Source organism: Channa argus, chromosome 2 (genome assembly GCF_033026475.1).
Source record: "Channa argus isolate prfri chromosome 2, Channa argus male v1.0, whole genome shotgun sequence".
Lineage (NCBI taxonomy): Eukaryota > Metazoa > Chordata > Actinopteri > Anabantiformes > Channidae > Channa > Channa argus.
In genome coordinates this window covers 14,809,297-14,826,018 of record NC_090198.1, presented here as the reverse complement: position 1 = coordinate 14,826,018, position 16,722 = coordinate 14,809,297, and the positions used below count along the sequence as shown (strand labels likewise).

The 16,722-nt window shown below is 37.2% G+C and overlaps 1 protein-coding gene across 1 annotated transcript in view; it reads right to left on the bottom strand.

Annotated features, from left to right (window-relative positions):
• The window catches only part of ddb1 (damage-specific DNA binding protein 1), a 42,121-nt gene extending 25,745 nt beyond the window's left edge, over nt 1-16,376 (bottom strand). Inside the window, exons 1-12 of the mRNA XM_067495714.1 lie at nt 16,215-16,376; nt 13,624-13,772; nt 13,148-13,264; nt 12,759-12,980; nt 11,897-12,011; nt 11,155-11,252; nt 7,915-8,073; nt 6,272-6,355; nt 5,764-5,880; nt 1,439-1,541; nt 331-406; nt 128-236 (exon numbers count right to left, since the gene is read on the bottom strand). Of these exons, the coding sequence (XP_067351815.1) occupies nt 128-236; nt 331-406; nt 1,439-1,541; nt 5,764-5,880; nt 6,272-6,355; nt 7,915-8,073; nt 11,155-11,252; nt 11,897-12,011; nt 12,759-12,980; nt 13,148-13,264; nt 13,624-13,772; nt 16,215-16,275 (1,410 nt within the window). The 5' untranslated portion in view covers nt 16,276-16,376. The remainder of the gene's footprint in view (nt 1-127; nt 237-330; nt 407-1,438; nt 1,542-5,763; nt 5,881-6,271; nt 6,356-7,914; nt 8,074-11,154; nt 11,253-11,896; nt 12,012-12,758; nt 12,981-13,147; nt 13,265-13,623; nt 13,773-16,214) is intronic.
• Between the last annotated feature and the right edge of the window lie 346 nt (nt 16,377-16,722).

Here is a 16,722-nt window from a genome sequence, read left to right as displayed (position 1 = left end):
GATATTTGTGACTCTGGTGAAGACCGGGTCAGAGTTCATGACCAATCCATGCAGAAAAATCATGAAATTGCAAACAGCGCTATTACATTTTCATGCAACAGAAGTGTGCATGCGTGTCTACACAAACTTGAATGAGTTGTTGGTGTGCCACGTTTCCACAGTAAAATGTCTGCTGGTTGTCCACAAAGCCTGGAAGTTCAGTCTCCTCGACTTCCTCACCACTCAGCATCAACACTCTAGAAAAACAAAACACAAAACAAAAGACCTTCTCTTACGATAACATCATTTGGAATTGATGCTATACTTAAAAACTGTAAAGCAAACACTTACCGTGTTTGACCCACAAAAGACAGCACCAGCATGTCATCTGTCTCTCGACCTGCCTCAGAGCGGAGAGGCCACAAACCTTTCAGGACAATTCGAAAATAGTGTGTTAGAAAAAAGTTATGTTCTACAACCTTCTACAGCACAAGAAAATATTCAATACCCATCTAGTATCCGCAGCTTCTTATTATTCTCTGACAAAAAACCATGCCTGTTGCTTACGATTTGTTCCCCATATTCCAAGTAAATCACCAACCTGTGACATTTAGCTTGAAACACCTAGGGCGCATGAGTAATGCAAAAGTTCTTTATGGCCAATGCAAAACTAAATGTTTGGCGCTTTTCTTAACGCAGTTGTGTTACTGTTGAAAAAGGCTGTATTCGAAAGCTGAATTGTTTTTTAGAACCGAGTAAAAATCTCCATGGGACCTTGAATGGGATTTTTTTTTTTTTTACCTCTGGAACCCTATGCAGAAGCTCCAGTTTAATTTTGGCTCTCCACTTCTTTTCTTAAATATTAACATGGGATGTACAGGTGCAGATTCCACTCAGAGAGTCATTGATTGGCTAAGTGAATAACTGCCTCTAATCAAGAGGCCAGGGGCAGGATGCAGCAGCTGGGACTTTTAGGGCAGAGATAGTCAATAACAGCTGATGCATAACAAGTGCAAACGGACCTTAACTAGCCCGAGTGTCTCATTTAAGCATCAGTGTTGAGTCTAGGGAGATGAACCTAATTTTCTGGGATTAAGAGTTCTCTGACATTATTAAATGTCTGAGACATTGGACATTGGAATTCTTCAACTTGACAGTTTACTACTGCAGATCTCACTGCTTTACTAAATGAAAACAAATGTTTCTGAACCTAACCTTGGCCATTTTGCGGTTCTTTTAGAATGTACCAACCAAGACCTCTGACTTGTGAGCCATTTACTCATACTCACACACTGAGATAGGATGAGCAACAGCCACTGCTTAGGCCGAGCGAAGCAAGCAGAGGTGCAGCTGAAGTGGCTCTACTGTAAAGTCAGTAGAGCCTTATGTTCCAGATAATGACTAGACTTGAGAAAGAGGTGTTTGAAAAGACACACACACACCCACCCAAACACAATACCTTTAATTCCTGGCAGGTCAATGCTGGCATGCTCATGAATCCCAATGCCATTGCGGATAATTCGAAGAGAGCCCTCCTTGAATGCACCTGAACATGTCACCAACTGAAAGCAAAAAAAGACAAGAGACACAAGGGTTATGGTTGTTTATGTTGCTTATCATGTCATTTTTATTTGTTTAAAAATTATCACCATGTATTAATTGTGAAGTGAATTTGCATAAATAAAAACTTTAAACCTTTTTTATGATAAAGAGAAAATCAACAGCTTGCTCTTAAATCCTATTCATTTATTTAACAATGACGCACATATAAGATTCTCCTGAGATAAAATACAAAACAATAAGGACATAGGTGCAAATGAGCTAGTACTTTCCATGAAATGTTAAACCATCTCATTTTCAACATCTGATATGTTGTTTATGTTCTATTGTGAAGAACATATGGGTTTATGAGATTTGTAAATCATTGCATTCTGTTTTTATTTGCTTTACACATTGTCACAGCTTGGGGTTGTAAATGGAAACTCCAGCTTACTACAACATGGCTTTTAAATTGCATTCAAAGCAGTAATAATAACAATGGACATTGTACTCACTGATTACAATTAGTGGGCAACACCTGCTGTGATACAAGCTACATATAAAATGACAAATGAGTCCAATGGGGCAAGAAACACAAGCAGTTAGATGCTCAAGACTACGGTTTTAATTGCACAAAGGTGGTTTACACTAACTTAATTTTCTCTACTAATTACTTTGTGTGGGCAATTAAAATGTTAAAAAGGAGAACAAAAGGCTATTTTATGCAAACCAAGGCAATGTCTTCAAACTGCCTGTTTTGTCTGACTAACAGTCAAAAACTGATGTTTAGTTATAAATAGCAGAGACAAATAGAATTTTTTTTCCTTCTATAAAAATGACAATTCATTGAATGTGAAAATAGTCTTACTTTTTTTCCCCCCCGACTGACTAACCATTTCAGCTTGAGTTGCTATTACTATTAGTAGTAGCAAACAGCGGTAGTGACTTTCTTCTTCAGCTCATAGGTAGAAGTAGTGGAATTTGTTAACACTCGCATTAAGTTTAAGTAGTTTTTGATGTCATCTAAAAGCACAAGTTATGCTAGAAAAAACAAAACAAAACAGAAAGTAACAGCTTTGTATTTTATGATCGGTATATACTAGAACTTTTTTTTTTTAATTGTAAGTACATGACAGTATTGGGATCCAGTATCTTAAATAAATAGTTCTAGTTTCTGTACAGTCTTACTGGAAATTATCAGAATGTTTTTATTCATCCAGTCATGGTACACTAACAGGATTAATGTCACAGCCCATAATAATCTCAACCCCTACCACATGCCACCCAACAGCTTCATTCTAATAGAAATAAGCAATGCAAATGTGGCAGCTCATCTAAATCCCCCACCGTGTTCTCAAAAACACTCAGTCACAATGTTACGAGACTGACTGAATCCTGATAACCTGCAGGTTACATATCAGGTGTGTGTGTTTGTTATTTATGTAAGTTATATTACTGTGGTTTGTAGCGGTTGATGTGAATACAGTCCTTTTCCAGGTTATCTCTGACTTTGTAATACTGATTGTATTTTGCCCTGAAACATGTGCATGCATTTTCTACTGAATGTGTCAGAGACACTTAATCAGGTCAAATGCTCTGTGGATGTGCAGCAAATGGCAAATAAAAACAAATGGGATTGGGTTTAGTCCTGGGCCTCAACAGACTGGAATTAGTGTGTGGATGAATATAGTCACTGGCTGATAGTGTGCTGGTCTGTACCCATAGACTCTGCACTCTAGTAGGCTGCTGCCTTTTGAGTCATATAAAGTACCCTGAAGCCTGGTGTCAAACCATGCCAGCTAAACCTTTTGAGCTGCACCTCTATTTGCTTTACTGTTTAATTTCCCTCTGCCTAACTGATTCCACACAAAGAAGACAATGGCTCATACTATTATATGTTTCCAGTTAAGCGTAAAATACTAAAAAAGACAGATAAGACAGTTTGCAGATAAAATAAAAATGTAAAACTAACACAGCTGACTGAATGGTTGAATGAAAGGAGAGATAATTAATGTGGCGATGACCCCTCATGTATAAAACAAGGTCTGTGTGGAAAACCAAAAGAAGATTTAACACAAAGTGCTCCTAGAAGTTTAAATAAATCACTTTCCCTGCAGATTTTTTAAATTCAGAGAGTTCCCATTGTGGATAAGCTTTCCCCCCCCTTTTTTTCCCCCCTTTCTCTGCCTTGTGCTGTCACTCTGCGACAACACAAGTACACACAAAAAAAGAAGCCAGAGAGCAGTGTTTTCTGTTACCATTAAAAATATGTGTTAGGCTTTCAAAAATAAGTCAGAGGTAAAAGAGAAATCAGATTACTCTTCTGATGCACAAACACACAGATTTCCAGTAACCAGGTTTCTTGAGTGCATGTGAACACTTTGCCATTACCAGAGAAAGTTGATTCCTCAGAGTACCAGTAACTTTAGTGAATGTAAACACAGTCATTGTATTCACAATACAAATACTTTGACTTCTGCTGAGGTAATAAAACTTAAGTACACAGAAGTGCTGAAGTTGATGACATGAAATGCATATCATAGCAGTCTGCTTTTTTGGAATGGAACAAGAAAGCCTGCTTTGCGTTTCAGAGATGCACTTTAACATCAGTTGTAGCAGCTTCCCTAGATAACTAGACAAAAGTGGGATACCACATGCATGTTTATGCCAGCTGTACAGGGCCCACTGGCAAGAAAAAAATAGATGAGACAAATGAAGAACACCAGACTGCCCATTAAAAGATACAAGAAACTCTATATTTAATGTCAGCAAGAACCTACTGTAAATACTCAATACAGCTACTCTTGCTAGTGGCAGGTTTGAGTTGTACCATGTTTCTCATCAATTATCTAGACTGTGGCAGCCTGTCATAGTCTAATATGATACATGCTTAATTGTGCTGAAAAAACATTGTTAACATGAATAAAGGAGTCAGTTGTAATATTGGTATAAGCCAGGGGTCTCCAACCTTTTGATCCCTACAAAATGAAAAAGGCCGAGAGCTACTCATGCTTTCTCATAGCTAATTTCAACCGAAACAAACTGATAAGCGTTTTTTCTCGACCTTTAGAAAATGATGTTATGCATTAAAACATAATAAAAAATATTTTTGTATGTATTTTTGCATTTAGTCTGTCTATATGCATTTCTTTCTACTGTATTGTCTCATGGTATGAATACCAGTGGAGAGTTTGTGCATGCACGATTTATTTCATTTGCAGTCTGGATGCGTTGGAGGGTTGAACATATCCTGCTCTGACTGCAGCTGGGAGGGGCTGCTGCACAAGGACTGGGCCGCCTGTGAATGCTTTGAGACGTAGGAGGGGCCTACAGCAGCACCCGCTGCTCGTTAAGAAGAGTGAAAAGGATACGTGCTTTCAGGTCAGAGTCTCCAATAACACCAGAAAAAGTTGCCAGATTTAAATACTCGCTAAATTTAGTGACAAATCTGCCAAGTTGGCAACACTGATCACCACTGGCTCATCAATCTTGACAGCAGCGCACTGTTTAGACAAATAATTGTCAAATAATCTTTTTGTGTAAGAATGGGGCGGGACACTTATGAATATGATTAAATACACATGTAAGTTGGTTTGCTGAGGGACCACTCAAATTTGACTAATCTAGTTTTCTATAGCAAGCCTTTTTATAATCTAAAAGTTTTCAGCTCAATATTCGAATTGCAATTCGGATATCAAGAACTGCATTTGGACTAGTCAACATTATAGTGTGACTAGTCAAATTTATAATAGAAGATATCTATAATTGCATTTTAACTAGTAAGAATGAACATTTAAGATATCTACAATTACATTTCGACTAGTCACAATTTCTTGGTGGATGTCGGAAATTATGTCACTGTCGCCATCGCGGTGTTTTAGCATTTATTGGAGCGACAGAATTTAAAATTTCAGATACCTGAAATTTATTTATAACTGGTCAAAAATGTAATTTAAGATATCTGTAAATACATTTTGAGTAGTCAGAATGTTCCACTGATTTGAATGGGAAAACAAATTTAGGATATCTACAATTCAATTCTGACTATCCACTATAATGTGAATTCCAGATATGTTTAATTACATTATGACTAATCAACATTTAAATTACAGAAAGCTTTAATAACATTTTGACTAGTCATAATTTCAAATAAAGATATCTTTAAATTTGGCACATTTACAAAATGTCTTTATTAACCTATGGATGTCTCAAACACAAGTAAAGGATATAGCTTTTAGTTTTTACCTGGCCCTGGCCTTGTCTTTCCAGGTCCACTACACACATGTCCACAATCGGCCCCAGATTAGTAAATGTCTCCATGACTGCCACATATGAACCCTGGTCATTGCTGTCCACATTGAGCTGCACAGATACAAATGGAACAATGAGAGTGGGAATGGACATATACACTCAAGCATATCATTTGTAATTCTGTGGAGACTTCTCGTAAGGTTCTTTATATTATATATTTAGAATATCACACCACAAATTTAAAGTTGAAAACAGCAAGATAATGAAGTGCAAACAAAGGCCCAAAGACAAATTTACTTTATAATAAATAATATAAAAATAATAATAATAAATAATAATAGAAATACTAAATGACAAGAATTAAAATGTAACTTTTTGCTTCTAACAGGAGATTAATAGCTTGTTAGATTCTTTTATTTCCCTTATGTTGAAAAATAGTTTTTTGTATTCAGTGCTGGAATAGAATTTATAAATGTCCTAATTGTAACAGATTGCTGCTTACCTTAACTAACTGGGAGTCGCCCAGTCTGGAGCCCACAAAGACCACACCGTTGTCCAAGTAGGTCAAACACTCGGCAATAGATGTCTGTCAATAAAGCAAGAAACAATAAGAGGTCAGTCTCTATGTCATGTCCACAGTAGGTATTAAGGATATGTCCACAAGAAATTATTATTTTGCTTTTAAATCAATAGGCCAATTATCAAATTGATTAATCCTGTTACCCATACAATTTAGAAAGTGCTAAAAAAAATGTGCTTTGACTGAAGGTCCAGGTATTAATCCACCGAAACTGAGATTGTTGGAAAAACCCACCCTACCAGCTATAGGCCACCCCAATTCCCTCAAACTGAAGTAGCTAGAATCAATTTTTTTTAAGTTTGCCTAAAAACATTTACTCACATTATTAATTAAAGTAGTTCCACCCATATTATTTTGGCATTTATGAACCAACCTTTGTCCGACTACAGCTGATCACGCACAAACATTAAAGAATGAATTGACAAACAAAAATATATTTTGATAATAGCATAATTGTGTATTTGAAATGTTTTTAAAGTCACATTTACCACTACATGAATAGTGTACGTTAGATGATAATACATTAATTTTTTGTTTATGTAATATTGTTGGTCAAACTAAATTATAATTATAAAATATCACTTTAGCCTTAGGCAATTTCAGATGGGAAATCATCATTTTTTACCTTTTAAATACTAAACAAATAATTGGAAAAAATTGGCAGATTACCCAATAAAAAAATTAAAATAAATCAGTGATTATTTACATCCCAACTAGTACACACGCGCGCGCACGCACATACACACACACACACACACACACACACACGCACATACACACACACACACACATTAAATCATAACAATGATGACCAACAATGTCATTAATGCTCAATTTTGTTGTTTGCCAAAAGGAAGAGAGTGAAGGGAAGTTTTCTAAAGTAATATAATAAAAGAATGTCACTCAGTTTGATACATAAACTGTTTAAATGTATCTTTGCCACTATGAACATTGTCTCACATGGTATTACTGATAAACAATAAGGACAGGTATTTCTGTCTGATCTTTTAATGTAGAGTTGGTTCTCTCTGTTGACTGAGGAAACTGCTCCCAACAATACAGTTTGAAAACCAATCTAATTCAACAGTCCTATTGGCAAGTGACTGTTTCTAGCTCCAGCATTACTCAAAAGACTATCGAGAAAGCTTTTTAACTTTCCGTAGTGCTTTTCAAGGCACTAGAAAAAGAAGCTGAGTCAAAAGCTTCCTGCCTCTAATATGTCCTTTTGCTTCCAGCACAGTATTGACATACAGTCAATGTCTATATACACAGTAGAGATATGACACCCTTGTAAGCATACAACAAAAAGGGTAGAATATGTTTCCCTGCACCCACCTTCTGTGTAGACTGATTCATTACCTCCTGTCACGGCTATAAACCTTTAAAAAGTTAATCGTAACAGAGTGGTAACTGAAAGGAAAAAGCACCAAGGAGAACAAGCAACAGAAATGGTGTTTGAGACAAGTAGAGAGGAATAGACGTGAGAAATGCCAGAGGACAGGCAGGTCAATAAACAGAGTAAAGTCAGAGATAAAGCGGCACAGAAAATAAGATAAATAGAGGACCTCTCCAAGCAGCTCCACATGCAGGTCTTTAAGTGCCACTGTGCCATCCATGAGCTCCTCCTTCTCCAATAGCAACATAAACAGACGTCCCTCCATGTCCCCCAGCAGGTAGCGTGAGCCGTTGGGGTCCACTCGGTTGTGACAGACAATGGTACTTTGCTGCAATTGAGAGTAAAAGACACAAAAATCATTAAAAGGAATACTCCAAGCAGAGGTAAAGGCTGAATCAAAACTTGTAACACTAATTATTGTATGGAAACCTTAAACCTCTATCTTCGGTAGGTGTTTTATTCCCCCTTGTTATAAAAACCTTCTCTTTAGTGCCATAAACAGCACAGAAAGGAATACAAAGCTCTGCACATTTAGAAAAAGTATTTTACACTCACTTCCTAACATCTTAAACTCTCCCAACTTTAGGATACTAATAATAGTTTTAGCTTGTTTAGCCTGTGGCTGCTCATTTACCAGTTTTACACAACTATCAAAATGTCCACAGAGGGAATTTGATAACCAAGATGCTTATGATAGATCCTAATGCTGTGTTAGGGAGAAGGTGGCCCTGCGACATTGGGCTCTCCCAATTGTGGTAAATGTTCTTCCTTTAAAAAAAATATATTAATAAATAAAGAGAGGTAGGTGTTGGTAACTTCAAAGCACCTCAGGCTCCATTTTCACAGAGGTGGCAACAGTAATTAGTTATAATAAGTTCTTCCATACAGTTTTATCATAATACAATGTGGAAAGTAAATTACAAGATGGTAGGAGCACAATAGTGAAATATCCGTGGTGTGTGTGTGTGTGTAAACAACTTGCAAGTTTATTACAGGTCCACATACAACATTAGATATAACACATGTAACAGAAACAGTCATGATCACATTCCCACCCACAGAGGACCTGGAGAAAACCCCCACAAGCACAGGGAGAACATGCAAACTCCACACAGACAAGCCACAGCTGTCAATATATCTGTTGGTGTAATGCAATATCTTGTAAATAACTGCTCAACATTTACACTGGCACTGTGATAAGTCTTCACAGTTGCTCACTGACCTGTCGGATGTATTAAATTATTTTTCAACACACGAAGTTGGCATAATTTACCATACTGTAGAAAATGTGTTTCTCAAAGAAAATTGCACAGTTACTTAAACAGAGTGAAGGTGGTGAAGATAGAAAGCCTACTCTACTAATACAACTACAGAGTGGTCGTTGTAAAACAATTTGTCTTATAATGTCTTATTTCACAAAATTCCTTTTAATCAATCCAAGCTTTTGGACTTAGCCTTTAACTAGACTGGGCTGCATCAACACATCCTAGAAGCCTTTGACTGGAGTTAAAGTCTCCTTTCACTATTGTAACAAGGCGATAAATGCACCAGTTGGATAGAACAGCAGTCATGATTGGAAATGGCATTAAATTCATATAGTGTGACTGAGCCTGCTCCACTTTTCCTTAAAAGAAAATATTGTTATTGTCATTGTCAACTGTAAAAGCTCAGTCAATTTTTCACTTGATTGAACCTCATCTTCCTTCCTCAATGAACTCATGTTCACAATCCTCCTTCCTGTGGTATCACTTACACATTGTGTCAAACAGTGGTTCAAGTTTTATTTGACAAATTCAGAAACCTCTGGCACCCTTCAAAACTTAACAGCAGGTAATGAGCTTGTTACGATTGTACAATGTGAAACCAGTCTGCTGCACCACCATAGTTTACAAAAAAAATATGATATTAGCTCAGAAATATTAAGCAGACCTCCATGCTGGCAAAACCCTCACATTCATTTTTCACTTCAGTGCTTGAGAGTGACAATTTATTAATTAGCTGCCAAAAATGTTGTTATACATCAAAGGATATGCTTCTGTTTTCTTAACACAGCTGAAAGGACCGGGTGTTTCAGTGTGTTTTCAGACTGGGTGTTGAATACTAATGTTACCTTAGAGGTTGGGGGAAAAAAATCCAAAATATAAACTTCAACTTAATTTAGAAGGATGCTTCATTAGTCACGTAGCAACAACAGATGCCCCACTACCTCTTCCCTCAAATGTGTGGTGCAATATTGGGCAAGGCAACAGTAGAAACAAAGCTGTAAAACAGATATGACATCTTGCAAGACAACTGTTAGTTGGGTAAATGTGAAGACAGTTTAGGGAAGTACACAGATATGAGCTGCAGCCCATCATGCAACAACGAAAGGTTTGGAAGCATCTTTATTTGTGATGACAGGGTCTTTGGTAAAGACAAGTTTGTGGTGGAGCTAAGCAACACTAGACAAAAGCTATTGGAGAATTGCACTAAATCAGCCCGTCGAGGAATCTGGAAAACATTGCAAAATGCTTGTAGGCTTTTTTTAAAAGCCTACAAGTAATCAACCATTTTAGGCAGCAAGAATAACAAAAATGCCTGTAAAATCCTGAAGGGGCTGAATATTGTCATAGCTCCCCACAAAAGGTAATAATTGCTGAGCAGCTGTCAGTGACATTTCCTTTTAACAACAATACAACTGACACTTCTGCAGTTACAAATTCTCATTAGCATTGACAATGAATTGATTTTAGGTGCCTTACACACTATAGTGGATGAGCATAAATTACCTCCATTCCAAAATATATAACGCCACAGTACCAAAGAGCAGCAAGACACTGAGACAACACTCTAATTATAGAAGCAGTATGTTGTTGAGGAGCTCTTTTGGGCCTTGAGCTTCCTTAAATGTGAGCAGAGAAGTGCAGAGTGCAACTCAATCATGGTAAGATAGCACTAAAAGCAGTGGTGTATGGGGAGCCAAACTCATCATCACCGCAGTTACAAATCTGCCTCTAACTGTAAGTTTAACATCATTCATTGAATTGAGGACAAATTTACTGAAATGCACAGCACACCTCATGGTCTCCTAAATGTAGCAAAATGTTCACATATAATACATTCCAAAACACTTACTGTTTTTATTTTACCTCATTATGTCAACAACATACCCAATTTTTCAAAATAAATAAATAAAACTGACTCAATACAGTTTTGCTGCTGTACATATTACACTGTGGACAAAATATGATTCTTGATGTGTTACAAGGGATTATTCTGCACTTCAGTGTTCAAATTAATTTACTGCTGAACTGTCCCTTTTTCAATATGCTGAACTATAATAATGACATGACCAACTAAAATTTGACTTTTTAGAGAGACAGATAACAAAAACAGACCCCTATCAATAGGCATTCTTACAAGTATTTACCTTGATTGTGGGTGGTGCAATGGCCAGATATTTGTCTCCATTGTGGTAGGTGATGGACTCTTGTCCTATGATTATAGCTCCACCAAATGGCTCTGGCACTAAAATACAAGCACACAGACCAGAGAGTCGATGCTTAATCTGCACAATTTTAGACACAGACATTCTGTATGTCCAAACAGGTACATACTTAAATAAAGTTACAACTGACAATATTCATATTAGCTATTTTTTAATTACCTACATATTTTCAGTTAAAATATGGAATCATTAAATGACCTCCACATTGTTTTGTTATTTATCAGTTCAAAAACTCAGTTCTGAAAATAGAGACTAAGATGCAGTGTAAATGGTTTGTATTGGAGATGTCTGCTGTGCCGTGGTTTAGATTTTTTTAATAACCTTCAATATGGGAAAAAAAATACTGTCTTGCTTTGACTTATTTAATAATGTTTGTCTTGTGGACCTACAGGTAGTTTTAACGTTTTTTGTTTTTTTTGTCAGAGCAGTGTCTTCCTTCAACACTTGCAACCTATTCAGATGACACTAATCAGTAACTCAGAATTAGGTCTCATGGCAAAGCATGCGACCCCTCGCCATAACTGCCTGTTTTATTTGACTAATACACAGAACTCATTATATAAAAAAATGATATGATAGATGATAAAAATATTATAATTTTCTTTTACTAGGTAATTTCTTGGCTTAGCATTTTATACAGGTACACAGTATAAGCTCCAATTACCTGGGATGACCATAGATGCCTCGGCCTCCACATTCTCTTGTTTCCAGGGTCCCTTGTTGAACTCCTTCTCCCTCAAAGAAACCTCATAGGTCTTCACATGGCGTCCCTGGGGGTCCTGCAATACACAACGTTACAATTTCAAACCAACATTTTAATAGAGGACAGTGACTTTGAGGTGAATGCATTAAGAATATTAAAAGTTTCTTAGCAGTGATATGGAGGTGTTTTTCTATGAGTAGATGCCCATTGTGTTTATGATGTGCATAAACCGCCACACTAACAATTCACAGTGAGTGCACTTTAAAACCTAACCAGCAAAGTGCCGGTTTTTGGCTGAACATGGTTCCTGTTTCTTCTAAATTTAGCACATGAATCAACCCAAATCCACAACAAACTGAGGCAAGTAAACATCATATAGAGTCCGAGGATATGACAAATGGAAACTGCTAAACATATATTTAATGTATTCTATTTGTGAAGTCAAAAGCTGAGACTTTGTATTAATTTCTTATAGGGATAAGCTGAAAATGTGACCAACTTACAGAGTTTCTAGAATGACAATGTTAAAATTAGCATCTGGCATATCCTGTGATATGCTGTCCTCAACAGTGACTGAAAACTGGCCACGTTATCTCAATTATCATCCATTGTTTATTAGCTGATCAGCCCCTCTTGTGTGGCCTGTATTCCATTTAAGAGGGCTTCCCCACTCTTTCTGGTATGTGACACACAAACCGCACACACACACACACAAAAAACACAATGTGTGCAACAGTACCACCCATATGAATTTATTAACACCTTCTTTTCTGTTCCTTTAAGAAAATGCTCCTACATTCAAGTATTGCTTCTCTGACAGTACCTGGTAAATGAAGCAGACTGTTGGGGCCTGACAGCCATATAGGAAATGGACATCGATGACCTGAAGCTCCTCCAGTCTGATGTTGAAGGCCTTGAGCTCACGGTTGTCACGATCCAATGGGATCACCTTAAATAACCCGTCATATAGCCGCAGGCCAATCATGCGGCATTCTGGATCTACAATTCCAATAATACCCGTCTCTGATGGGCGTCCAATACGATCCTAAAAGAGAGCACTTTGTTTAGAAATGCTTAAGGCTTTCAAGTTATAGTTGAATAAAATAAAATTTTTTTCAGCTTGTCTTTTATGAGACCTAAAACAGCCAATGAAAAGTTAGACAAAAGATCATACAAAGTACAGTCTAAACAGTATATTTCAGTCTCACCCACCTGGACATTGCCATGGGCACGCGTGATGATGTCAATGCTCTCTCCATTCTGTTTATATTCCAGGATGCAGGCATTGTACTTGGATGTCAGAATGAACAGCAGGTCTTTGTTCTCACCCTGGTGAAGGGGAAAAGAAAGAACCAAATTTCTCAAAGACCAAACATGTAGATGTGCAATTTTACCTTTATTTACAGTATATGGTTCAGTACAACAGGCTTTGGCAGTGCAAAAATCATAAAATTAAAATAATAATAAAGCCACATTTAATGATTATTGGGATGATCATTTAATAGCCAACCATTTTTTTCAATGATTTGGCCTACAAAACATTGAATTTTTTTTTAAAAGATGCCATAATATATTATAATAATATCTGTATGAGTCATGTTTTCAAATATCCTACCAACAGTTTAAAACCAAACTATGTTCAATTTCATATGACAAGAACAAGAAAAGAAAGGCAGCAAAACACCTACCTTGGGCCGGAACAGCTCCATGACAGCTATTTTTCCATACATGCCGACTTCCTTAACGGGCCTCAGCCCCTCTGCCGTGACCACATAGATCTCCAAACGTGTGTTTTTGGCTATAAGCAGATTGAGGTCTTCTGAAGAGGTGAAGTGACCTGCAGACACATTTATATCACCTTAATTACACTCTTGTTTAGGTTTGAGCATCAGGGAGAAAAGATGACTAAGAAAGGTGAGCAAATATTACATATAGATGGGGCTGGACAGCAATACTGAGAAAATGAAAAAGTTTTACGTGTTTCAGTGCAGTATTGCGGGAATTTCGATTAATTTAAATAATTCCTGCAAATCTAGCTCACATAATATTGGCAATTCCTGCACACATTTACAGCAATGTTAAACAATGGCAACACAATGTGCGCACTCTCTCTCCCCCCTCTTCCTACAAGGCAACTCACCCCTTTGCTATTGCAGTGTCTCTCACTGCATATACATAGGTTTTAATTAAATCAATATGAAGAGGAAACACTGACCACTGGCTACATTGTAAATCGGCATCAACAGAAGTGGAAGTCGCTCCTAAAAACCATCAGAAACTGAAAGTATATAAAAATTTTAATTTATCAATCATTCATATTTCGATATAATAAATCAAAGTATGCACTTCAGGGCAATATTCCTCCTCCCCAAAATAGGCCAGTCTTACTATAATTGTAAGCACAATATAATTAAAGCGGGAGCTTGTTCCATTCAGGTGAAAGGAATGTGGTGCAATCTACATTTACTCAGTAAACAGTTCAGTTTACTTTAGTTTAAATACTGTAACAGCAAAAATATCAGTTTGCTTTTTTTTTTTCCATTCTTATTTATATTATCAGCAGATTCCTAGCCCACTTCAACTGTGCCTTTGTCTGCAGAGCTGGAAGATAAGGAACCCAGAGCACAAATGGTTATACCAGCTAGAGTAGAATCTGATATTAGGATTAGGACTGCATAATATGAAACTGTTTTTTCTACTATTTTGTAAACCCCATTAAGCATATAAGTACCTTATACCTATATAACAAAATCTCTGGTTTTTAATACAGTTCAACAGCAGCACAAACACTGAAAAACCTCCACAACTGAATTACCTCCTGTGAGTTTGAACACAAACTATTATCACCTTCATGAAGGAGGATTTACTGCAGGACTGTTGGATTAGACTGACTTAGTTTGAACCTACTTGAACTTGAGCTTACAAGTAAATGGAAAATCATTCATTCATATCTGCAACAGCAAAGTAACCACATAGACTCAATGATATCTTCTTAAATTGAAACCTGGTGAAGTTTAATTATGAACATGACATCAGTCCATATCACTGATCCCTGTCCTCTTCTGCATGCTGCTGATGGGGACTCTCTGCTGACAGCGTCAACTAATTATCCTTCAAAAAACATTATTAAAATACCTAGTGAGTTCTGTAACTGCACAGAACACAAGCTTTCAGGTTCTACAAGTTGTTTTTATCTTAATTACACTTAGCATATTTAGATTTTTTTCAGTAAATTGACAGGTTGTCCGTGTCTTGAACAATCATAAAAAGCCTCAACTTTCATTTCAAAAAGTGTGAATTAGCCTCATGTGTTTGGCCAGGTTCTACACAGACTGTCACACACCCTTGCATTCTCCTAAATAACTAAATCTCCAAAACTGTGGATGTTGAGAACAAAAACATTTTAGTGGAGGTGTAATTGACGTTCAACCTCGCTTTCCCATGGGCTGCAGTGATGCATTGCCCTGTCCAATGACTGGCAGAGAGCACACACTGACAATAGAAAGTTTCATTAGTTAGTGGCAGCTTAGGTGACTGGTTTTCAATTTTACTGGTAACTGTGATTATTACAAAAAAAAAAAAAAAACACTTAAAAGAAAAGGTCTATTAACTTAAAAACAAATCATGACAACAAAGTGACACAGCTTCGACGTGATCGATTACAAAAGTACGTCGATTCACGAAGCGTGCGTCGACCCGTTGTAAATTGGGCTAGAAATTAACGATACACAAAGATTCGGTATCTGAGAGAATAATGAAATTACATTCGATGCGCGATTTTAGTAGTTAAAGGTTAACTAGATCACAAAAAAATTTAACTTGTAGGTTACCGTTAAGTTTTACGTATGTAATGTTTTGTGTCCCAGTAGACGACAACAGCAGCTTTCTTACTACTGTTAGGGGGAAACAATGTGTCTGCAAGTTTCGCACATGAACATAATTTGATGGTTAGCGAGATGAAACGCATTTTGATCTGGAACGTTAGCCAGATTAAGCACGACAATAATATACGACCCAAAAAATAAACAAGAAAAATAACAAAGATTCGGCGGATCGGACATGAACCTATAAGTGACACTTGTGCTTTGACTTTCATGCAGACAAACGTCTTGTCTAGCCAGTAAACATTTGAGAAAAAATAAAAATAAACGACAGTCGCAGCAACGGGCCTGTCTGCAGCACTTCACTTGTGATGTTAGCGCGGGAGCCCGGCTAACGTTAGCACGCAGGTGGCAAATGTTTTACCTCCGTACAACTGAGACAAACACCCGCTATTTACCTGTGATGCAGGCGTTGACTGCCGTGGGTTTCTGGGCTGTTACCACGTAGTTGTACGACATTGTTGAAGACAACAAAACACAAACAACAGAATACTATTTCAATCTTACACAAGTGACAAAATCATTGGTAATAGTCTCCGGAAGTAGTTAGCTGAGCCGATTGGGCACTGAGTAAAGCAGCGACTCGGAAGCCAGCGCCCCCTTGTGTCACGGAGGTCAGATTAGACTTTCTAGTGGAAGAGGTAAAAGCAACTCTAGCCACCATAGCTTGAGGGGTGACCTTAAGCTTCAGCAACTGATGAAGACATTAAATTGCTGCAAAATACACAGTTATTTTTCTACCTCAGCGTTGCGCTCTCCTAACCAGCATAAAGATCTTGGGCAGATCATACAGATATTGTCTTTGTATGTAGGCCTATTAGCAGCACTCACAAGAACTTTTCCCTGGCCTTATCTTGAGTAACAAAGATCCTAATTGAGCCTACAATTAAGTGCAAAGTAAAATTT